The sequence below is a fragment of the Tetrao urogallus genome, assembly GCF_951394365.1.
Source record: "Tetrao urogallus genome assembly, chromosome: 1".
Lineage (NCBI taxonomy): Eukaryota > Metazoa > Chordata > Aves > Galliformes > Phasianidae > Tetrao > Tetrao urogallus.
Window position 1 is genome coordinate 184,968,843 of NC_136813.1, and position 26,556 is coordinate 184,995,398.

General features: G+C 35.6%; 1 protein-coding gene across 1 annotated transcript in view; it reads right to left on the minus strand.

The window, feature by feature from the left end:
• The window catches only part of SEMA3A (semaphorin 3A), a gene marked incomplete at its 3' end in the record, with an annotated part of 166,877 nt that overhangs the window by 90,111 nt on the left and 50,210 nt on the right, over positions 1-26,556 (minus strand). The window contains exons 4-5 of the mRNA XM_079545666.1: positions 24,844-24,906; positions 7,249-7,368 (exon numbers count right to left, since the gene is read on the minus strand). Of these exons, the coding sequence (XP_079401792.1) occupies positions 7,249-7,368; positions 24,844-24,906 (183 nt within the window). The remainder of the gene's footprint in view (positions 1-7,248; positions 7,369-24,843; positions 24,907-26,556) is intronic.

The following is a 26,556-nucleotide window of genomic DNA, read 5'->3' on the forward strand; positions in this document are numbered from 1 at the left end:
CTGTTTTGACTCATGACAGTTTTAAAATTTGATTTCATTTCCATCTTGTAAATGTTCAACTTGTAAATCTCCAAGTGAATCTCAGACATAATTACTGACTTTCTGTCACTTCAGACATAAATAGATTCCAAATTGCATAGGTGTAATTATGAAATATACAAGGGCAGAACTGAATGCATTAAAAGACAACTGAAAACCTACAACATTCACATTTCCCGTAAGAGGTTAAAGTATGACCCTTTACTAAATACTTTCCCCCAAAATGGTATTTTCACTGTATCTGAATTTCAAGATACTGAACCAGATTATTTGCAAATATATAATTTGGAGTAGTCCTACTTTTACAATTCTATCTTTTTGCTGATAAATGGAAGAGTGTGGATCAGCTGGTTCTCAAATATTCCGTTGCCATAAATGTTCATCCTTCTTGACTGACTATCAGGGAAATGAACATTGCCTGCAAATCTAAATGATTATACATTTAACTTTGTGGTTTACTCCAAAGTTTAGTAACTATTATAATATTATTAGGAAATCAATTCTTATCCTATTAAAATCGGATACTTAAAAAAAAAAAATCACAATATTCTTTTCTTCAGTATCTCTCTTTGCTTGGGATGAAACCTCTGTAGCAGCTGTGTAGACTTTCCTAACAGTGAGGGGTAGGAATGATTTCAGCCACTGTTGCCATGTGTTCTACTCAATTTAATGAAGTTTACCTCATAAATTAACCTATTCCAACAGCTAAATTAATATATTAAGAATAACAGTCTCACTTTAAAACAACTACTCTGAAAATAAATTTTTATTGGAATTATCTTTTGTTTCAGAGTGACAGAATGGGATTTTGAAAAATCTGAATTTTGTTATCATATCATTTACCAGTCAAGTGTTAAAAATGCAACTAAAGTCAATGTATTCCAGACTGAATCATCTCCGGATGGAAATAAGCTCTCACTGCCTGTAAACTACAAAGCAATGTATTCAAGGAGAGGCCTTCTTAAATAATAGGCTTTAACCATCAGCATGAGTCATATTTGTTAACAAAGAGGTTTATGGAGTTTTTCAAAAAGTCTTTTAAAAGGGGATCAAGTTACCTCTTCATGTTGATCTCCTACTTCTGTAACTTTATCACAAGATTATACCATGTAACAAGAGATGCCATTTGGGAAATAAGAAATAAATACTGCTGCATGATGGTGCTTATCAATATGTTGATTGTCCAACAACACATCCTGGTTTTCTTATGGAAGTATTTGTCAAAGATTACTAGAATAAACTAGCTCACCTAGTTTGTGCTATGACAAAGGATAGAGATGTTCTCTGTTCCCTTTCTGTACTCCTGCAAATATTGTCTTTGAGTCAAGGGAAAGTTCTCTTGACATGTCCCTTCCCAATTGATAATACAGTCAATTAAGGCTTGCAAAAAATATTACATACTATATATAGCTACATATAACTGCATATAAAACTACATACTTCCTAAACGCTAGGAAGATTATACACATGCCAAGATCTACTCTTCTTGACAAGTGGAGGTAAACTGTACACATGTGAAAAGCCTGATTTCATGCAGTCTTCATGTAGGGTAGCCTAAGGGATTGGAAATCAATACAATGTGGATTAGTAGAAATGATGGTTTGTAGATACATCAGCCTCCAGAGGAATCAAGGCCCTTTATTTTGTGATTTTAGCCATTGGTCCTGTGAGATGCCTGGACTGATGTGAGCTTAATGATGGCTACTCTGATGCCTACAAACTTCTGCAAACCTGAACTACATCAAAAAAATCCAGTACCTGCAGTTTTCTAATATAGCAGAAAGCGTAAAGAAATAATTGTTCTTCCAGGGCAAAATCAACCAGAAGACTGAAAGCAATGCTTTAAAAAGCGCTTACACAAGCTGGAGATCTTTATTTTCATGTGTACTGACTGGATCTGAACTAGCTTGAAAAGTACATCATCTCCGGACTGAAACAAGCTCTCACTGCCTGTAAACTAGATATTCTTTTATCAACATTTCTCTATGATTACAGTTATGCTTAGAATTGGTATGTAATAAAAACAATTGTATCACATAATTACTACATCAACATGATGTACCATCATCACAAATAAGGGTCATCCTTTAAAAGTATCTCTTCCATTCTTATTTTTTATATGTATTTGGTAAGCATATAATAAATACATAAAGGTATAATAAATTAGATGGGAAGTCAATTAATCTCAGTTGATTCTTAACCTAAAAAATCATTTGCTCAAATGTTTTACTTAAAAACAGTAGATCAGATTCTTAACTGATGTAGTCTACTCTACCGTCTTCAATGAAGTTGGGCCAATTTATGCCACATCTGCTGCTAGAGAAATCAATATTTCACTGTGGATTTTATAGTAGAAAATGAATGATAGAATAAAATCATAGAATTATAGAATGATTCAGGTTGGAAGGGATCTTTAAGATCATCTATGTCCAACCCCCCTACTGTAGGCAGGGACACCTCCGTCTAGACCAGATTGCTCAAAGCCACATCCAGCCAGGCCTTGAATGTTTTCAGGGAGGGGAGGATCCACAACCTCTCTGTGCAACCTGTTCCAGTGTCTCACAACCCTCACAGAAAAAAATTCTTCCCAATATCTAGACTAAATCTACCCTCTTCCAGTTTAAAACCATTTCCCTTCATCCTGTCACTACGTGCCCTTCTAAAATGTCCCTTCCCAGCTTTCCTGTAGGCTTCCTACATGTTACACAACATTTTGTTTCAACAGTAGCACTGGTTCTTTAAGTGTCCCTTCAAAGTCATTCTTTTAAGAAAAACAAACAAAAAAAAAAAAAAAAAAACAAACCTGTTTTTCTATCACTATATTCATATATTTGTGTAATATATACCAACATATATATGTAGAGACAGTTGGAAAAAGCAGATGCATAAATATATAAGAACAGGATGTCTATTACTTAGAAAATGCACTCTAGACCTCTTCTAATGTAAAGTACAGAAGGGGGAAAAAAAAGAAGAAGGTATAATTCAGCAAAATTTTATGAGTTGAACTAAAATTTTTTAAAATACACAGAGACCGGAAAAAGTAAATACATTACAGGTGGTAGCGTTATATAACTTCATATGCAATAACTTAATGTTTTATGTACATCATAAATCTGAACTAAACTTAGAGCTTCTTTATTGATTACGAATGAGAAATAAACTGCAACTAAAGGGATCTCAGACCTTTTAAGTTCATCCAGTTAAAAATGAGTTTTAATCTGTCAGACATTGACAAGAAATTTGGAATTAGGAGACAATAAAAGAAACTGGGTTAGTTCTTCAGACAGCATCTATTGAGTTACCTCGACTGAAGAAATTCTAATGTATTCATGCTGAGGATCTGGCAAACAGTTTTGTACAACTCTTTGCAGTTCCTGCCTTGAGTGTTAAAAAAAGTGCACTCTCTATACTTCCACCTGTATGTAAGGGTTAAGTAAATGGAAAATTCTGTTCTTTCCTTAAACAGAACTGTTTCCCACTTGTTCATGCAAACTACCCCAAAGGGAGCCCTGGGGAAATGGAGTAGGGCTGCTCCCCCTGCTCAGGCACGCACAAGCAGGTGCATTTTGCATCCTGTTGTGCTTTACTAGTGAGTTTAATGCACCTCTGTGTCTCCCTGCAGTTGTATGTGTTCCTTTCAAGTGCAGATCTGACTTCTGCAATTTTGCAGCCATAAGGATATCATTTCTGCACATTTGGTACTGTTTCCACAGAAGTCAGTGGGAGTAAAGCATAGCTCGGCTAATTACTTTCTTATATTGTGTAGTAATTGCTTTCTTGTATTATACTGCATTACCTGGATAGAATGTTGCATGTTATCAAACTTTAGGTCCCCAAAGCTGATGTAAGTGTCTGTATTAGGTCATCTTAAATTCAGATATGTGCAGTATAAACATTTGCATACAAGCCACTTCGCCCCATTCAGTGAAGGTACAAATATAGCCTCTTCCATGGATGACCTCAAGGTTTAAATTAGGTTCTTCTCAGGTATTCTGCGCATACACATGTTATGTTCTGTCTAAATATGTTCTTTCCTGCTTACTCATGGCTTACGTGCTTAAAGTCTATTCAAACATTAGCTTTATTCTTCTCTCTAAATACTGTGGTTATTCACTCCCACATCTGGAATGGATTTAAGCACAGATTAGCCTGCTTTACTCCTCAGAATGCAGTGTAATTCACAACATATTAGGCTGTATACATTTGCACAGATCATTTTTAATCAGATGCACAGCATGCTGTTCATATCCTTTTACCTTTTTATTATTATTTCCTATACTGTAGTTCATCAAACTCAATTATATCTGCCTAGTTTCATCACTAGAAATGGCTTTCTTCAAGTATGGAATAGGGCTGTAATACTGTTTCATATCGAAGAGATATTCAACAGACTTAACAAATCATATTCCCCATTACTTTATGACTGTCACACAAAGTAATTTACTTCCTTTCCCCAGACATAAGAGTTGTACCATATTCCAGTCTCTTGCAGCCTATGCCAATTGCTTCCAGTGTCTCCTCTATCACTTCCCACTCTTTTCTTTAAATTACATTTTTTCCATCCTCTTCAGTTTGACACACACTAATTTCCTCTCCTCCAGCAGTCTCAGACAGGTGGGTTCTATTCTACCATCACATAAACAAGCAATTTTATTAGACAGTAGGTACATTCGCCAACTATTCCTCTAATCTGTTCAGATTTACCTCTCTAAGTGATTTAAAATAAACAAGCAGATGGTGAAGTTCGTTAATTTTCCATAATTTTGTGGCTAAAAATGAATCTTCAGGAAATATTTTAGAGAGCAGTTTTTTTACTCAAAATCAATCCCTCACCGTCATTTTTACTTTTTACCTTTTTTAATGTGTTATGAAGGCATAAACTGTTTATGATACAGAAGCAGTGGCTCTTTGACATGTCCATTGCTGCTGTTTGACATCAACATATAAACCAGCTGGCTTCTACAGATGCAGAGTGCAGGGCTAAGATTGCATCCCCCCGCTCTGGAATAGCTGCTGTCAGTCAAACACACTCCTCTTGCCCCTGCTCCTGCAGAAGGTGCACATTTGTAATTCCTACCTAGGCTGCTGGTGTAAAAGAAAAAGCTCTAACTCAGAGAGAGGCAGTCCAGAATATTTCTCATTGCAAACCTAACTCAACCCATTCTTGCTTTATCAAGACAGGTCACAGGCTGACTATCACATTTGTGAAAGCCTGATATTAGGTGGGTGCAGCTGCCTCCTTCTTGCCCCAGTTTCTCTCAGCACAGATAGAGATGGACTGAAAAGTGACTACTCCTGCACAGTAATCCAGAGAATACAGAAGCAGAAGGTGAGGATAATTTCATTCACAGTTTAAATACGAAATCAGAAGCTAACAGTGACCACGGCAGTTCTGAGGAAGATCCTCCTTTCTCTGGTTTGGGAAGCTGAAATCACGGTCCACAAAAATGAATCCGGCACTGGGTGCTAACAAACTGACCAAAAAAAGCAATGATTTATATTTTGTTGATGGTTATGAACTGCTAGAAGGAAGCTAAAACAAACATCCTCTTTCAGCTCCTGGGCCAAATGCATCATTGACCCAAGTCTTTCAAAACACAAAATGTTAAACCAAGGTTGGATATGGCCTCGCATCTCAGATCACCCTTCCTATAAATTCTTGATAAAGTGTGTGTTATTTTTATGGCACAGTCATAAAACAGCCAAATGCAGAAGTAAATGACCTCATACCAGCTATCTCTCTGCAGATAGATTCACTTGGCAGATAGCCAAGGATTGATTGACACACATCTTACGGAACTGGAGTTAATTAATACGTCTACCAATTCCCAAATGGATCTCAGGAAGCAGAGAATCTGTTTAATGCAGTAAGCAATGACATACTGTGTGTGGTCAAGATACAATCACTAATTGCCAAGAATGCATTCTGGAATAAAGCATTAACTAATATATATATGCATATATATTAAAAAATATATATACACACAAAAACCTTCTACATTGCAGATCCTTTATTCTTTATTCCTTCAAAACCTTTTGTTTAGAACATTATAAAGACTCATGTTTCAAATATCAAAAGACATTTTTATAGAAAAGAATAGTTTCCAGACTATAAAGTCAACACTCAAAAAATCTGTTAGCTTTTCTACAAGAAGAATTTCTGTTTTTTAAATAATTGAGTCCTCATTCAGTTAACAGTGATGTCTTTCTTTTCAGAGAAATCTGAAAACCTGAATTGCAAAACCATAAGGTAAGTTGAAAGAGTGGCTCTTTGGAGATCACAGAAGCTACCAGTAACATAACTATAGATTCACCAATAAAATATATCCTTAAATGAAGTGAGTGATTGCTGAAAATACATCAAGAATCTGGTTGCTAAACTGAAACAGTCTATGGAGCAACACTCAGTTAAGTCAGAATGAAAGAAAAGTAAAAGTGAATTTACTGATATCATGTACTCAGATTAATAGGAGAAAAAAAAAAAAAAAAAAAAAAAAAAGATTGGCTTTCCTAAAAGGAAAAGAATTTAAATGGAATTAACTGCAGGAGCACAGAGACATTTTAGTATAATCTTCAGCCAGAAAAATAAGCATGCACCTATTGCTTTTTGTGGATGACACTGTTTTTCACAGGAAAAGACTGTTTATCTATTTAGTTACCACAATCACTGACAAAACAGTGCAAGAGCTACTCTATGCAGTACTAAGCAAAAGTCAGCAAAATAAAGGTTTAAAAAAATGAGGAAAAGAGAGGGAAAATGATTTATTTTGTGAGAAAACAAAACTTAGGTTGTATATGAAACACAGTTGCTATGTCAGGTCAAACCTGAGAAGTGGTATTTATGAATATGTAACACTGTTTTAAATCCTAGCTGGGAGAAATCTACTGTGGTGTCAGACTGTACCAACTAGTAGGACACTAAAAGACAAAGCTCATCTCAGATTAAAAGCACTGGCTGAACTATGAAGTAGGCAGAATGGGCTTATTGGTATTTATGTAAGACCCTGGGGGAAAGGATGCTGTGTGTGTGGGAGAAAAGCATAGATTCAGTTGTGATCTATCAATCAGCACGTCAGCACCAGAAGCAGGAGCAGGTCCTACCAGATCTGTTCCCTGAGCCACAGAAACAAGGGAGTGTGCCTCATGGCTAAACACCAATAAAGATTAAATGAGGGAAAAGAGAAATATTGTTTTAAGATAATTTACCTCAGGATGGCTTCCAACTTCAATATAAGTGCACACGGGATGAAAAGCCCCTGTTCCACAGGCATACAAGTGTGTTTGGTTATAAGTCTTAAGCACCTTGATGAAATTAGCACATTCTCTCTGCAAAGAAAATGAAAAAAAAACATTTATGCACAAAGTTAATTCAGTGATTATGACTAATAGGAGTGCTTCTGGGTTGTAGATATGCGTCGGAATTAGCAGATTTTAAACGTGTGATTATTTCAAGCTGTTTATAAGCATGTTTAGAATGAAGTATTTAATAAATAGCCTGATCGAGGATCTCATTTAAATATCTTTGGTTGTCATTTAATAAAGTATCCAGCCCTGAAGAAAAAATTACACAACAAATTTTCCTCATTTTTGTTTCAGACACTTTTCATCTCTGTAATTTATGGCACTGCCATGTTTGTAAGACAAAGCCCATTTATAGAAAAGTGTCAGAATGAAATAATGAAGAAAAATGGACCAACTGTTTGTATTCAATTAAGTAACAGTTAGAAAAAAAAAGATGGGCCAGATGGAAAGAGTTGATGAAAAACAAATCATTAATATAACATTTCTAACAACAATACAAATGCTGCCTCATTTCCATTGTCTATGCTTAGGAAACAGTTCTGAAAGGATGAATACATGCGTTTAGCTTTACTGAAACTGTTTATGACTCCTGGAATGTAATCTATGCAAGACTTGGACTTTACATTTTCTACCTGACCAAATTATCCATCATGAGTTATTTTAGTTCTCAACACCCATAAAAAGTACTAACAGTCCCTAGCACAAACATAATCTGTTATCTGTTAGCAAAAATCTCATGCCTAATGGTATTAAAATGGAAATATCTAACTTAATAGTCAAGATGTCGATTTTTTTTTCTGTTTATTTAATCTTTTCATTTCAATGAGGTCTAACAATGAAAATAAACATCAATGCCTGTGAATTATAAATAATGAATTTCAAATAGGAGAAAAGAAAAATGAAATAAAACAGCAATGTCCAGTAAAGCTTATGTTAAAAAAAAAAGAAAAAAAAAAAGAAGTTTTCTATGTATATATTTTCTATTTGTCTGAAGCCTGCATCAGCATTTGGGTTCAGCCCCAAAATGGCCTGCTCATCCATCTCTATTGCTATATGCTGTTTCCTACTTCTGCTAACAGTACTCAGCATTCAGTGCAGTGGTGATAACCACCTCTGCAGAGATCTCATTGACTGGCATCCTCCCCCTCTGTAACTTGCTTGCTAATTTAACTAGGTAATCTCAAACAGAAAATGATGCCTGCCATGAAGATGCATGTGCAATTTGAAGCATGCCTTAGGCTACTACTTGGGAAGCAACAAACTTAGATAAAATACTGATTCTCTGCTTCTCATAATGCATTGCACTAAAATGACATCGCTCTTCAAATGTTACTCTTTCTCTGCATTACAGATAATGGAGATGTATTAAAAAGAGTACCCCAGAGAAATGTATACAAAATCACACTAAGTCTTTGGTCTACTGCTGACAGTTTAAGTTATCTTTCCAAGTGAGATGGAAGAGAAAACATAAAGATAGTTAAGGTAATCCAACAGGAAATTGGAAGAGATAGAGATGGATGTTACCAGAGGTCTCTCCTAATTCTTCCCATTCTGACCTTCCTTAATGAAAACACACACAAACTCTAGTGCATGCATATTCTTCCTCCCACATATATATAAACACAAAAATACATTTATCTTATAGATCCACAAACTGCCTTGTACTGTCACGATGGTAGAATATTGAGCAAATTCTTGACATAAATCATTTAAATTATGTTGTATTTCTGTATTATTCTTAATGTTATTTTCCTTTGTTTTTTTCAATAAAAAATTTCCTTTGTTCTGTTCAACAAAAGAAATATGGAGAAACTGTGTAAATGTATTAATAATTCAGTGCCTGCAAGAGTAAAAATGAGCAACTACTGTAAATTCACAAAACATTACAATAAACAAAATTGAAGCAGATCTTTACTTAAGCTCTGATATTACATGTTTCAGCTGAAGCATCCAACATTGACGCCACTTAATTTAAAACTGACCAACGATTTGTGCATTATTAAAGAATCCAGAATTTTCTTCCTTTCGATTTGGATCTGGACAAATTTAACTACATTACTGTTTCAGTAGCATTCTGCCTTGGTTTTCCTGATTTCATGTACCATGATTTTAGAAATATTTTTATGGTTTACTATGTTTTACATAAGTTTTTAAGAATTGCCTGCCTGGAGAAAATGAAATATCAGGTACCAATGGTCATACATCTTTACAAAAAGCTAGATCTACATCCAGTGTAGATTTAAACAGGTTTCAATGGAGCTATTCTGATTTACAGCAACATGGTATCTATTACATTATATACAATCATTAAACACTGTTCAGCTGCCTATGACATAAAGCAAAAGATTTTAGATAGCTACTATTTTAAAGGTGAGATGAAAAAACCTCCATGGTTTATCCAGAGCTTATCTTCAGAGCTTTATTGAATTACTCCAGATTAGCCTATGGGAGAAAGACTGAGGGGGAAAAAAAAAAAAAAAGGAAGAAAGGAGGGAAAGGAAGGAGAAGGGGAAGGGGAAGGGGAAGGGGAAAGGGAAGGGGAAGGAGGAAGGGAAGAAGGGAGGGAGGGAGGGAGGGAGGAAGGGAGGAAGGGAGGAAGGGAGGAAGGGAGGAAGGAAGGAAGGAAGGAAGGAAGGAAGGAAGGAAGGAAGGAAGGAAGGAAGGAAGGAAGGAAGGAAGGAAGGAAGGAAGGAAGGAAGGAAGGAAGGAAGGAAGGAAGGAAGGAAGGAAGGAAGGAAGGAAGGAAGGAAGGAAGGAAGGAAGGAAGGAAGGAAGGAAGGAAGAATTTAACTTTATGATAAGTATACTTTTGCTTCAGCTGTTCAGGATTGTAGTGGAACTGTGTTATTATTGGTAGAGTTAATCTCTACCGATATAAATATATTATATTTATATAAAAATTGCTTATATTATAAGAAATTTGGCTTATTCATCCCTGCTTTCAAGGTCTCTTTATTTCATTATTTAACACATTATTTTACAGTAGATGTATGAGAAAGACACAATCTAGTTAAACAGGGGGGAAGGTAAATACTTAGAACAATAAACCTTTGACAATAAACAAATAAATTTATTTAACATTTAAAGTTCCCAGTCCTGCTCATACTGCTCATATAGCTTCCCTGTGTTTTATAGCTGCATAAAGGAACCATTAAGGTCTATTCAGTAAATTTTCATACACCTCCCTAACAGATTAGATTTCTTTATATGTTTTACATGATTGTAAAAAAATAAATAAAGAGGGGTATTAAACCACAATAAATGACATCAAAGTAAAGTTATAGTTCTGATTTAAGCCCTTGTCAACTCAGGAAACTCAAAGTGAAGTTTCCTCCCTCCCTGAGAGACAGTGCTATTCTTGCTGGAACAATAGCAACAGCCTCATTGATTTCAATTGCAGCATAATTGGAGTTCTTCCTTTGTCTAACTGTGCTTAAGTACAACTGCATAAATATACTATGATGTGTGGAAATGTCATTGTACCTGTGAGTTTGTGAGTGATACCCAGAGTTGAGCAAGAATCTGCTCTGCGATGGTGAATATTTAATTTTCCCCGTTTATGTGACTCTGGGAAGAAAAAAATAAAAATAAATCTGTACTGTAACAATTTTAACTGGTCTAAATGATTATTTAAACTCCAAATCTCAGCATGCACATATGCTGAAGAAAACAGTACTATCAGGGAAAATGTGTGTGCCTCGAGAAGATTTGGACCTACCACTACATGAGATTTGGGTGACTTGACTAAAGTGGCCAGGATCTGTTTCCTCATTCTTTCCCTGGTTGCATTGGTATTCAGTTGTGAAACCTGGCACACAGCTCTGCTGGTCCCAACACTGGTGGCTACATCAGTTCAACTATAAAGCAACAACCAATCCACTTGGCCGGAGGCCCAGAATTACGTGGTTGCCTCTAACTGGGCTTGTCCCACTTGGCAGCTACATCTCCTGCAGCTGGGCACTGTACTGTTGGCGTGAAGGTCCAAGCCAGCATTTCACTACATGATCTCAGAACACACGGTACTGAAAAGGAAGCAAAGCCTACAAAAGGAATGTAGCATCCTGGCATCTAGCAGATAGGAGAAAATATCCACTGGAGGTACAGAAAGTACCTCAGTACTCAGCCCAGGTGAAGCCTCACGTCAAGTACCCCGTTCAGTTTTGGGCACCTCAGAATAGAAATGTCATTGATGGTGCTGAAGCAGGTCCAAAAAAGGGCAACAAGTCTTGTGAAGGGCTTGGAGAATATGCCTTATGAGGAAAGTCTGAAGGAACTGGGGCTGTTCAGCCTGGGGAAAGGGAAGCTGAGGGCAGACCGTATTGCTCTCTTCTAATATCTGAAAGGTGCTTACAGTGAGAGTGGGGTTGGTCTCTTCTCACTGGTGACAGGTGACAGGATGAGGGCAAATGGTCACAAGGTGCACCAGTTTAAGTTTAGGTCGATATCAGGAAAATCTTTTCAGAAAGGGTTGTTAAGCATTGGAATAGGCTCCCCAGGGAGGTGGTTGAATCACTATCTCTGAATGTGCTTACAAACCATTTGGATGTGGTGCTCAGGGACATGATTTAGCGGAGGGTTGTAAGAGTTAGGGTACTATGGTTAGACTGTGGTTGGACTCAATGATCTTGAAGGTCTTTTCCAACCTGAGCAATTCCATGATTCTATTATTCTGTTCTATGAAAGAGCCAGAAGCTGTAATAGTCAAATTATCAGGGAAGTTAACCACTGTCCGCATCTCTTTTCACTCTCCAAGTACCTCTGAATCCACTTTTGCTTTTCCCAGGAAGAGAATGTTGTTTAAATGTTCCATATTCTGGACATATTCATAACTTTTGAATGTTTTTCTTTAAGTAAAACAGTTTTAGAAAGAAAATTAGACTTTCAAAGTGGAGATCATGGGTGGAGTGAATGTTGAAAATATTTTTAGCTTAATACAAATGAAAATGAATGAAAAGTTTGCAGATTTCTCTGTAGACAGGAAAATATAACTTGGATAGTTAATGAAAATACATTTTTAAAAAGATGAACATTGGAATCACCATAGTGAATCATTATAAATTTTTCCACCTGATAGTCTTATTCCTTATAATGGGCAATTTCATATTAGGAAATTCTTCTTTCTGTATATAGCTAAATACAAGTTTTTGTCTTAAAGATCGAATGTATTTATACACGTATACAGCAGAAAGCATAAGTGTTTTCATATGGTACAGAATAATTGAGGTAGACATTCAAAGAGAAAATTAGGTATATCGTGGGAGTTACAGCAGTCCTGAAAACTCCCGTTCATTTGTCTTGCCTATGCTACATGCAACACTGACAGTTTATTAAAATAAAAATTAGAAGTAGCTAAAATCTTTTCCATCATGTTAGGATATTGCAGCAAAACAAGTTTTATTGCAAATCCTTCTGTACTAAAATCCTATTTGTAGTACAAGTTGAGAAACTGTCACAAATTCCGAGTGTGAATTAAAGTCAGTGAGGTTCAGTGTGTCTGATCAGAGATCTTAAGTCTAAATTCCAATACCAAATATTATATATTATACACAAGGACAGAGGGCCTGTCTTTAAGAGAAGATAAAGTGTTAATTAAGCTTTCCACCAAGACACCCACCATATGAAGATCAATATGTCTGACACTAACCAAACATACACATTTAATTTTTAAGAGATTTTCAATATTTTTGTATCAAATTAATAGAAGGGACTATGAAGAGAGAGATTAGCCTGAAAAAATAAATTACAAAGAAAATGTCTGCAACCAAAGCATGGAAGTCAAAAGCAGAAAGACTGAAAAACAAACACCACAGATATGTAACACTGATTAGGCTGTGTTTTGCCGACTTTTCCCGGACACTTATAAAAATAAAGCCTATCCATCTGTCAAAACATCTGCTCTACATATGAAAATTAAAACTGAATTTAGGTGGGTTTTATGAGTTTCCAGTAATTATCTCTTCCTCAAAAGCCAGGAACTTACATCCTTCTGTCTAGATTACTGATGCAGCAAAGAATTTTCAATGACATCTTTTTAGGTGGAAGTTTAACGGGTAAATCCATGTAACCAACAAACATCTAGACTTTTTTTCCTAATTTTAAAGATTTTCCCTTTTTGCTTTCAAGAAAGATATCATTTATGATTATACTGCTTCACAGATATTTCTGCAAAAATGAATGACAAGATTATATGGACACTATGTAGAAGACAAAATAATCCACTATCCTCAACAGTTTTCTGCTGATTTAATCCAGATAAGGATCAGACCCTGTAAAACATTCTTCCTTTATTTCAACCTTCCTGCATAGCCAAGTGATTAAAATATCAGAAGGTTTTGTCTAAATTGGATGGACAGGGGGATTTAAAGCTATCATCTAACAGCTGGACAAACAAAACAAATATGTGTTTTGTCTCTCAAATCAAAGTGGATGGACAGTTTCCATATTAAGTCCTATGTATGAGTTTAATTAATATGTTTACTTTTTTTTTTCTTCTTCTGTCTAATTAGTTGAATTCTCAAGTGGCAAGGTCAGGGGTATACGTGGAGAGTAAGTAATCCCTCATATTACTGCTGTCATTCAAATTTATCACACTGTTGAAAGATGTTCCCAAGTTATCAGGGAGCTTTTTTGCTCCTCTCTTTTCCTAGAGGGCTACTACGAGCCGCAATCAGTTCAGTTTGTATTGGCACAGCATTTTCTTCAGTATGCAACACCACTGTTTCAGGAAAAATATTTCTGGAGTGACAGAGCAATAAATGTGTATTTGTAACTTGTACACAGAGCATTAGGATCAACTAGATTCTGCAAACACTTCAGCACATTAGCATGGGCAAGGAGGCCCTCTTTGGAGTGAACTCTACAGTGAATATGCTTTCATAGCTATTGCTGCTTGTGCGCAAGTTTTTTTAAATGCAGTAAAATAATTTAAGATTTTTTACTCCTTCCCTCTCTGAATTACAGTAGCACTTAAAAACATTGATCAAAGAGCACAGTCTGCTTAAACAGGCCTAAAGTAGGCAGGGAACAAAGCAAATGATTCCAGTCCTGTTAAAATGAGATTATCTTTTTTAAATTTCATTTTATTGGAGTAACCTAATTGGTAACACTGCTGCAAAGACATTATTCTAAGTGCTGCATTGGCAGCAATGGGAATGTTTCCCAGTAATATAAAATTTTCACAGAGTCTGACAGGTGGGTAAATTATGCCTGGCAGCTGTATTCCAGGAGATAACCTTCCAACTGAACCTGACTAAGCAGGTGTATGATTTTAGAGCGGGGGAGGCCAGCATTGCATACAGCATGAAAACGTTTGCAAGCAGTGGCTTACTGCAGTGTACCTCTTGGAGCTTGGATCAATAACTTCATTTCTATTCCTGTTCTCTCATTACTGCATCTTGCAGTCAGAGCTTCAATGTTTTATGGTCCTAACCTCTGAAAGTCAGTTTGCATTGCTGAGTGAAGTTAGTTGAGCAGCTTAATTACTGGGGTCTGTGTTGCAGAATTTCTATTAACTTAGTTGTTAGGGATTACATCTCCATTAGTCAATGTTCATCAAATAAACAGATAAATAACAATAACAATAACAATAATAATAATAATAATAATAAATAAAACACATTATCCAATAGAAACCTTGAATACTTTTAGGCAAACAAAATATCTAGTCATTTCTATAAATCTATGGTGGGATTTTTTGTTTTGTTTTGTTTTGTTTTTTAATCGAATTCTAGTCCTACTTTAAAAGCATTCACTAACTTTGAGCTTTGAAAAAGGTGGCAGATCCTGATATCCAGTGGCCCTTGTGAAGTGCTCAAAACCTCCCAAGATGTCAGAAATTACACTACTCTTAGACTTGGTCACCACAGCCAACATTCCAGATAAGTACTTGAATAATTCCATAACTAGATTTTCCTCCACTCTTGAGATGTGCCCTGAGAAAATTCTGACTGAGTGTGCTGATGAGGATTGATAAGACATTCTTGGTTGCTTAGTACAGCTTACTGTACTTCCACAGTTATCTTCCCAATTAAGTTATGCCTGTTATCTGTCTGATTTTTTTCATATGATAACAGTTCATGAGAATATTTAAAATGTATGATTTACTCAAGTTGCAGAATGTCTGCTTGAATTTAAACCACTGAAACATCAAGACAAGAAACAAGAAGCCAACTAACAAAGCATGTGATTAAAAGAAAAAACTACTGAAAAAGTCAGATATATCCTGATTCCTTCAAGCCACAAAGCTGCATGCCATATTAGCAAATAGTTTTATCATCAAAACACTTGCACAGCAGATGGAAAGCTCCTTTGCTTGCTGCTTTGTGTTAGTAAGGGTGAAACAAAAAATGCTTCTCTGCCTGCCTGCCTTCCTGTAAATCTGTTGGTCAATACCAGCACTTTGACTCCAAGAACAAAGCACATCAGTGAAATCAGTGGATCTTTGTTGTTAGCAACAATCATCTTGCACAGCCTGAGGTCTTAAGAAGCAAAGTTTCTACAGATTTGTTCTGCATTTGGTATGTCTAAATTTGGAGATGTACTTCATCCATAAATCTTCATTGAGTAGATGCAGATAAGAACTGTTCTGAACTTGTGGACAGCTAAAAGGAGGCCAAGAAAAGGCTGCAACACAAAATACCCATTTTAAGGATCAGTCCATATTTTTGTACATCTGGTTAATGTGTAGTTAACAAGATAAACGAAAGCCTTTTGTGAATCCAGTACAGCAAATTGATTTTCAGGATTTTGCAGTGACAATTGCAAAATTGATTGTTGTACACTGAACTTTTCCAGGAGCTTTATTAAGAAACGTCATTTATTTTGAATTGTTATGTTCTTCAGTAGCATTTATTTCCTACAGAACAGAATTAATTTACGTAAGGAACAGAAAAACATTTCAGGAATAACTCAAAACATTACATACAAGTGGCAGATGATTCTTTTCTGACTATAACTGTAAAACAATGTTTTTGCTCTACAGACTAAAGATGTTCCACATTTGGGACGTGGCTTTATTAGCAAAGCAATGAACTATGCCATTTGGTTTCAACTCAAGTAGTATCACCGAGCCCAGCAACAATTTAAGTTGCAACCACAGTCTAGATCTAAGGAGTCTCTCCCATTTATCTTTTCTATCTGGGTGGGGTGATCACCTGTCTCCTGGAGAAATCAGATTACATTCCACCTTTCCGAAAGGGATCAACACCTGCTAATTGGGTGGAGTATTTCAGACAAACAGGTTGCCAAGCCTATTATATGCACATAAGCCACTTGGACTCCATATCAGTCAGCTTGCCTTTATTCAGCATTAGGCATATCTTGTAATGGCTGCTATTCACAGACACCTAAGATAAATATACTCAAAACTTCTGTGTTGAAAGTAAATGTAAATGTGTGAAGTGCTGAAAGAAAGCAAAAGACTTGGCATCCTTGTGACTGTTGCTTAGCAATATGTAGGCCAGTAAATAAATATACTCTGTAAGACAGACTCTGAAGTTATATGTTCCTTACTGTGGGATCCCTTACATTTGGATTTGGAAATTAAACTATTCTGAATTCCCAGTCAGTAAAAATTTGGTGCCAAATGGATTGTTAATTTTTTTATTTTTGGTTGGGCGCAATTCATGATATATGTATAGTAACCTAAAGATTTGGAATATGTAGATCAGCAAGGGAAAATAAACAGATGAGCTGTGTCAACACAGATCACTTTTAACAGACAGAAGAAGAAAAAGAAAAAAAAAAAAAGGAAGGGGAGACATTTCTTTCTTTATTTAGTATTCTTAGTTTTTTTGTTCTGCCATCTTCAGAATCCAAAATTCTCTCTACAATAATAAGGCTTATTCAAAGAATATTTGTTGACATGAAGATGTGGATGTGAATAAAATATTAGCTTTGACATATAATTATGTATCATCTCCAAGGTTATTTTAAGAACATTAACTAGTATTTAGCTCTTTTAGTTATTCCAAAAGAAGGCAGATAATATTAGATTTGTATCAAGAAAGGATGAATTTAGTTAAACTATTGGGTGATAGATGCATGTAACAGAACCAAAGTAAGAAATTTTTTTGTACACTAATTTAATAGGGAAATAGTGCACATTCAGTAAGGAACTGTGATCTTTGAGCTATCCTTCAATTTTGCTTTACACTTCCTTTCATTAAAGCAACAGCAACCTAAACATTTGTCCGTTAGCCAAGGAAGAACCTGAGACAAATTCAGGGGAAAAAGAGAGAGAGAGAGAGAGAGAGAGGGAAAGAGATGTGAATGGCACCGAGGAAAATGCTCTCTCTGACTATATGAGTTTCACCCTGAAGCTCTCTGAAAGAAAACCAGTACTGAACACATCTATGACTTCCAATAGTTATCAAGTTAATGTTTTTTCTCTGGAAAGAATTGTAAAAAGGACAAATTTACTCTGACCATACTGGGATGCAATAAATCACAGCAAGGAATTACCCAAAGTCATTTTTAAACAGCAGTAGTTTTGTCAAGGCCAAACTAGAATTCATGAGGAAAAAACACTGCTCAGAAACTAAAGCCTATAATTTGGGAACAAATTTTCCTTCATTTCTCCTTTAATTTACCCTTCTCTACTTCTGTGAATTCATACTTCAAAGACAAAAAAGCAACTTCTTCAGGATAGCATTAAATCTAATGAATATAAAATCTCCTTCCTTCCTTCTAAAGTCACACCCACAAACAAAAAAAAAAAATCCAGATATTGGAAAATTAGTTTTCTCTTTGATCTCTATCAATTTGATCCCTACAGGAAAAGATATAAATGCTTTGCGTGATACATAAATAGGTAAACTATGAACAATTGACAACTTAGTCCTTCCAACTATATCCTATCCAACTATACCAAGCTATTACTTTACAATAACTGACTGTACTAAAAACATATATGCAAAAGCCTAAGTGAACACAAACTGTAGGCTCAACTCCTGAATAGATTCTGAGCCATAAATGAGATATTATGCCAGCAAGTGTTCAAGAACTGGAGCTGGTGCAGATAGAATTTGTTTGAGGAGAAAATTATGTTAGAAAGCTCCACATGACTTTGAAAGGCACTGGTGTATTATACTTAGTTTTCACCAAGCTCAGCTCACTTTTTCTATGAGAAGGAGCTGTAGGTTTGTTTTATTTTTTATTTTTATGTTGTGTGTATTCTATACAAAACAGTTCCACACAGTGGCAATATTAAAGCAGCATACAACCTACAAGATGCAACCTACAAGATGCCTCGTTCCCTCTTCTCCCAAGTGGTAAGAAATGCATTGGTAGGAAATCATGAACACAATAAAAATTATGGACAAGGTCAGTGAGTGAGAAGACTGCAAAACAATAATTTCTTCCAAGTTTATTACTTGGAACAGGCAGTAGAATGGACAAATGCAGTGGCACTGTTTGTCTACTAGCAGATCGGAAGTCACATTTCTTCTTATAGAAGTTAATGAGAAGAGTAAATCCTGTCCTTATCTGCACTGGTGGTCCATCACTATGGATTTGTTGCTCACCTTATCTCTTACTACTCCCAGAAGACATGCACTTTCTCCTTTTCCACTGGCTGTATGCATGTCCTGAGTCTATGAAGGGATTTCAGTGTCATGCTGGAGACAGTCAGAAAATGCTCATGGTGACAAAGTTTGGTGATAGAAGAGTTGGAAATCTGACTGTGAATGCTCTCCAAAGGAACAAGACTGAATAAAGAGATGAACTTCTCTTTGGCACACCCCAAGGGCCAGCGGTAAATTGACCTGATAAACGACTATCAGATGAATTTAGCAGCAAGCTTTCTAGATCTAGGCAGAACTGTGTATTTAATTTTCAGATTCCCTCTTCTGATCTTTGTTTACAATAACATATGAAAAGAATTATTTTCGCTTTCTGCCTCCATGTTCTTCTATTTTCCCTAAGGCAACAACAGTAATAAAATGAGTTAAAGGGAAAAGTGCTCATTCGTTGCCAACTTAATTATTCCAAAGTATCATGAGATATGAGGAACACTTGCTAAGTTACACATCATATTATTTTACTTTTTCTTTCCTTTTTCAATCAAGTTGTTGTACATTGATGGCTTTAGAACTGTTTGTTTTCTTAAGATTTAGGGAATATCTGAAAACCTTTAAAGAATGAAAAAACTTAGGTGATACATGAACATTTTGACTTGAGTATTATCTTTATGAAAGAAATGGTGAACTAAATTACAGTCACGTGATTCTACGTACATTAATCATAAACTCGATGATTATACCACACTAAAATGCAAAGATGCATACACAGAATATAGATATACTGTATGTCCTGTAAAGACTCTACTACATCTTCTTTAATAGGAAAATGGTTCTGATCTGAAGGTCTTCTAAAATACCACCTAGAAAGCTTACAATAATAATAGCTGATCACAGCTGAATTAATCTAACAGTTAACTAGCTGAAGTCCAATGACAATTAAACAGCTCAAGTAAATATCAGCCTTGTACAAATTATAATATAGTCAGTGTTAATACACACAACTGTGCTGACACAGCTTAGCTACTGCATTCAGTGACATCGAAGTCTAACTCCCGGTACAAATATAGCTGTTCATTTGAGAGAATGCATGAAGAATCTTGCTAGTGCAAAGTAAAATAGCTTGGTACTCTTTGTATCTCATTGTATACCAACATCCAATTCTCATTAGAAAAATCATACCGAACGCAAAGTCTCTGTCATCTAGTTTGTCCTATATGACTTCCTCAAAGTATCCATTGAAATTTAAAGATTTATGTATGGAACCATTTCAACAATTTAATTTTGGCTGGGATATATTAGAATGGCTAATAAATTAGACAGACAAATCACACTTGAAAATAACATCCTAATGTGCACTTCAGATACACATCTTCAAGGTTTTCAAGTTGTAGTAAATCTATACCCTTTAATAGGGATTCTTCTAATTATTTGTGTACCTTGTGAACTACTGTTTTGGGTCCTTAGTCAAGCCTGGTGCAGAAATGTATTAACAGCATATTTAACTTTTAAATTTATAGTAAATTAGCAGTGTAAGGATTAGATGAGTTTTCCAGTCAACAAATTACCCTATCTCAACCTGCAAAACTATCTAGTCTTTCCGCTAACTTTTGTAAATCATTCAATCTTTGCTTTATTGGATTATTATATTATATCATGATATCAGAATGGAATTGCAATTGTCTTTTTTTGTTTGTTTGTTTGTTTGTTTTCCCAGTAACCTGTTATTTAACCCATATGTAGTACAGGGGTTGCCATGTGTTCTTGCTGGGTCACAGGTGCCTGTTAGATCTTGACAAAAAAATATTGAGGCTCACTAAGGAGGGATGTGACTATGAGCATGTCCACACTCATAAGTTTCAACATAAAAGCTGAGCTGAGAAATATCCTGTAGACACCTTGTCTTCTTTAATCAGTACCAGTGTCTAGTCAGGAATCATTGGAAATAGTTACAGGACTTACAAAAACTAGAATAGGTGAGTAGATCAAATGAGAGACTGAGTTCCAGAGCAGCGAGAAATCCTCAAAGAACTGTTCATTTAGTTGGATTACATAAGCAAACATGATACTTGTTATTTAGAGCTTTTAATTTCTCATAAGCGATATTACTTTTCTGCTTTTGTTATTTTTAATTTATAATTTGTGAAAAGTTAAGAATTAACTTCTATCAGAGAAGTCCTGCTATATTGCATAGCTGGGGTAAATCTTTCAGCCTTCCTTCTCCTTTACTCACAGGGAAAGAAATTCAAAGCATATTTTAAAAATATTTATCAATACAGTGAGCAAAGCTTAACTAATTAACATACACTCATCCCTTTAATAAATAGCAGCTAAGAAATAAGAATGAGGAAGACTTCTTGAGGAACAGAGTCCAGGAGCACAAGAGCAGTTCAAGAAGGCCACCCTCCTTGAATCCCAAGCCAGCTGCCTGTACTGCAAGTCTGCTGCACCCAGATCAACGTGACCGACAGTGTCAGTGCAAGGAATCCCTCTGAAGGAGTAAAAATGATGGTAAATTACCTCTTATAATTATGAGAGGAAATCTCTGAGGTCAGAGCCGAGGTTAGGAGCAGGGCAGAGACAAGGTTGTACTTGCACTGCAGCTGCTGCAGTGCACCTGGCCCATTAGTGAGGACTTGCATTTTCAGCACTCATTTCCCCTGGAGATCAATAATTTAAAAAGTTTTTTTTAAGTATCTCAACGTAAAAGTACAGACTGTCATTTGAAAAGTTTTGAACCATCACAAGTGAGGAGTATCTAATATCTTAGCAGTGGTACATTGCTGAAAGCAATGTTAAATCAAGCATCTTTCATAGGGCACTTTATTTGTCCTCTATTTCTCTTGTTCTCACTAATGAGAGACTGTTGAGTTATTTTTATGGCCCTTGTATTTCACACTCCCAAGGCACTGACAATGGTTTTAAGGAATAAATGAAGAAGGAATAATAAGTTCCGTAAATGGTCTTTATCTCTAATAACAGCTAAAGAAGTTATTCTAAATTCTTTATTAGCAATATATTGTATTATAGCAATAAAAGGAAGCTGTAAATATTCTAAGATGATGACCTGAGCAGACCAAAATATATGTAGGTCACTCCATAAGTAATGCCTCTTATCTATTTCCATGGAAACTACAACAGATACAAAGAGCATAGTAACACTACTTGATAGAGCAAATTCTCAGCTACAAAACACTTTTTTTCAACATAGCCACCACCATTAGCTATGCATTTTCACTAGCAATGAATAAGAGTCTGCATGCCACGTTTTGTAAAAACCTGTACCATCAGAGATAACCCACTCTTTCACAGTTGCTAGGAAAATGTTGCCCACACATTGTCCATTTTTCATCAGCCTAAACAGATGGAAATCAGAAGGCACAAAAACTGGACAGTACGGAATGTGTGGTAGGACAGTTCTGCCATGACTGACCATGTGATCCACAGTCCTCAAACAGGCAAGGAGCCTAGTCTCATCATGTTGCAAGTGAAAGGTTCTCTTCTCTGGACTGACTCTGGATGTTTGAGTGTATTAGTGGTCAGAGTTGATGGTTGTTTCAGGTTCCAGGAAATCCAGAAAAATCATCCTTTTCCCATTCAAAAAAATAGTGCACATCACTTCAGATACTGAGGGCTGCATCTTAAACTTTTTCTTGGATGGGGAATTCACATATTACCGCTCCATGGACTGTGATTTTGACACAGTCCTGTGGTGGTGGCACCACACTTCATCATCAGTAATGGTGCAACCCAAACTGTCACCTTCAGCCTCATGTTGGCTCAATATGTCCTGATGGACTTGCCTACAGTTTTCTTTCTGTTTCCTTGTGTGCATTCATTGGACTTACCTGGTGCAAACTTTGTGATATTCCAACATTGCCACCATACACTTTCCAATACACTGAAGCCAGTATTCAACTTCATATTCAACTTCCCTGGTTGTTATGTGCCAATTCACATGGATGGGATGATCAAGACACCCTTTATTTAGTGATGTGAGAGCATAACCATCCGGAACGTGGTTTCTCTTTCTTTCACTGTTGCCACTGAAGAAATGCACCGCTCACTGCCTCACTGTGCCAATATCCACTGTTTGGGCTCCACAAATCTTCAGCAAGAGTCCATGACTGTCAATGAGTGCAATTTTTTCTGCATAGAGGAATTACATTACACACCTTTTCTTCATATGCACTCTCATGTCAAGCACCATTCTGTCAGACTATGCTTCTGCTACCATCTGTCATACTGCAACAGAATGTAATGGAATATTGGTGGAAAACATCTACTGCCACACCACCAATGTAAGACTCTGACATTGTGGGTCAACATAATAAAATAGGAGGCATTACTTTTGGAGCAGGCCTAATGTATTCCATTTTTGTATGAAAACTGGGCCCACACTAAATATGACTTATTCATCCTTTTATTTCTTACCTCTATTTCTAGATAAGTCTGAAAATAAATAAAAAATAACAATAGTGAAAAAATACCACATCATCCCTAACAACTCAAGTCTGTAAAAAATATTTTCCAAAATGAATTATCTGGTTCTTCCAATAGTTTTCTGTACTACCATGCTACTATTAGGTCACATTTTTTCTTCAGTGCTGTGCTCATGTTTTTCATTATCCTCTTCCATCAACTCGTGAGCGTGCTGCTTCTGATGCATAGGTTCATAGCAGGCAGATAATGTGCCAGGTCATACACAGCATTGTAGTAAGGTATTGGCTACCACTTTTGCTCATCATTAGTGGATGCAGCTGCCTTAATACCATATGATGCAAAAGATTAAAGATGGATAAATTAATTACAGTATAAATGGACCTCCCAATCTTACAGGAGTAGGAGAATGGGAACCTGAATTTCCCAGCTCACTCCATTTGTAAAATCTTTTTGTTATAAATGATATTTTATTATAAATGAAGATGGAGATGGATTAGAATCAGCCTAGTGCAATGCACTGAACTTACTGTGCTGTTCTGAATTTCTAAAAATAAGTATTAAAAGTTAAAGTAATATGCTTACATTCTCAGTGCTGAATCTCTTGTTACTTTTCTAGATTTCACCAAAATCTATAAAAAAATCTACTTCATGTAAAAAATGATAAAATTATGTTTATTGTGACCTAGGAAATTATTCAGATGGAGCTCTCTAGAGGCATATGGTTGGCATTATGAATATTTTACAGAATCATCCCTGAAAATCAGGCCAATAGCATATACACACAAGGCCAACTTCTACTCTCAGTTGTTGGCAATCACAATGATTTCCCATTCGAGTATGCTATGCAAGTATTTATTTGGATTATTTTCTCCCATTTTCCTTTCTTCAGCGCTGTCTTCACATTTCCCATACACTTGTTATAAAGGCAACAGTTATTCTCAGTGTAGAATGAGTATTATTTAGAGGATACTGGCTATTTCTATCCTACCTCATAAAACACGGGGAATAAGACATACAGAGGAATGTGGGAAAATGTACAGAAAATTGGGTCTAGTGTAGCTGTGTCTATCCTGGGGTACCAAATACAGAATATTGAAACCATTTTGATCATGATCTTGCAAAGTACACAAAGCCAAAAAAAAAAAAAAAAAAAAAAAAAGAGGAAGAAGTGCTTGGGAATCATTGCGGGTCTGAAACCTTCAGGAATGCAAAAATAAAGCAGAACGTCAGTAACCCGAGGTCAGAACAACATTATGCAAGGGTTAATATTTTTCATGCTGATGTCTCCTTTCCCTTCTTTTTCTTGAGAATAAACTTCTGCTTTTCCTAACAAAACTTAATTTCATTTCTATGATTTCCACTTAAAAACTTTGCCTCGGGTCATAAAGGTAAAATTTAATTGTATAGAATTAAGAAGTTTGAAGTAGCCCAGATATGCAGCCTTATCGTTTCAGAATTAACACAATAAAGTCTAATAAAATATTTAGAATGTTTCATTAAAAAAAAAAAAAAAAAAAAGGGTAAAAAGATTTGTACTTACCAAAATATCTTTTCCAGCCCACTTGCACTCATCCCTTCGGGAATGAGATACAGGCCAAGTAATCTAAAGACACAGAGCAAAAAATCACATTATTTCATGCTTCAGTTACCACAAACTGCAGACCAAGTGTTACAAAGTGTCTTCACTCATTTTGTCTTCTGCTCATTCTTATTTCTTCTTCCTTGACAACATTTGACAACAAAGAATTGAAATGATAGGAGCAAAATAGAGATGATAAGAATCACAGTAAAAACAATCTTGAAATATAATCTATATTATGACCTCAGCAGAAAATCTTGAATATGAATGGAGAGTTGAATGTATTTAGTATTCTTCCACTTTTGTATCTGACATAATGAAATGGAGACTCAGAGCCAAAAATTTCAGATACTTCCTAGAAGTAAATCTGATCTATGTGAAATACAATCTAAGATTAAAGTTACAGCATTGTAAATGAGGCATTGGCCTCTTCAGTATCACTACTAGTTGAGTATTTTTCTAGATTTAGTTAATTAAATAATAAAAAAGAAGCTGTGATATTTGAAAAGTATCACACCATTGAAGCAGAAATGTTTATTCTGTTCCAATTGAGCTACTCAAATACGCAAAAACTTAAACATAGGTTTACTGTAGTGTTTGCTTTGCAGAAAATGGAGAAAATGGAGACCCTCACAGTCAATTATTCATGGTTTTTGTTTATTATTATTATTATTATTATTATTATTATTATGGGTTTTGTTGCTTTTTTTATTTGTTTTGTTTTGTTTTGAAAAGCTTTTAGGAATTACATATAGAATAAAACACAATCTTCACATAAAATGCCAGGCTGCTCATTTGGGAGTCTCAGATAATGAATATAAGTGGCAATAAGTCTGAATTACAACCACGGTGTTCAATAGTGTTTGTCAAAAGAAAGTAAAAAGGAAAGTATTCAAAAAGAAACAAAATAGAAACAGAAAAATAATGAATATAAGTGACCGAAGAGGATGAAGGAGATGTTATATGTGTCATTCAAAAATACAGTTTCCAACTGTGTTTTTAAATTTGGAGTTTTCTTAAAATGTAATAAAATTAGTAAACAGAAATTGACTATCTGAGGTCTGTACAATAATGTTGAAAATTTTATAAGCACATTATCTCTCCAAGGATTCCTTCTACTTCCTGTTTCTATGCCCAGCTTAAAATATGAAGAGATGTGAAAATTAAAATTTACTAGGTAGAAAAAACATTAACCAAATTTCTCAGATCCCCCAGAAGGACCAGTTCAAGTTCAAGTTTTGGGCAAAGATTCTTATATTAATTAAAGCAATATTTTAATCTATTAAATGAATGGCTGGCTGTTCTTTTTCCCGATTCTTACACCACGGTATTTTCTCTATTTTGGTTTAAATGTCAGCAAAATTGAACTATTTTTAAGCAGTGGAAGGAAGTCGGACAAAAGTACCAGGAGGCCTGCATGGATGAACAAGGACATACTCAAACAGAAAACAGAAACTTGCAGAGGCTGGAAGCAATAACACTGAAAGGAATACTGAGAAATAGTCTAAGCAGTCAAGGATCATGATAGCAAAGCTAAAGCTCTGCCAAAATTAAAACTGAACAGGTATGTCAAGGTCAGAAAGAAAATCTTCTATACGTCCACCAGTGATGAAAGTAAAAATAGGGAAAATGTATGCCTTTTCCAGAAGGAAATAGGAAGCCTGATTATGGGGG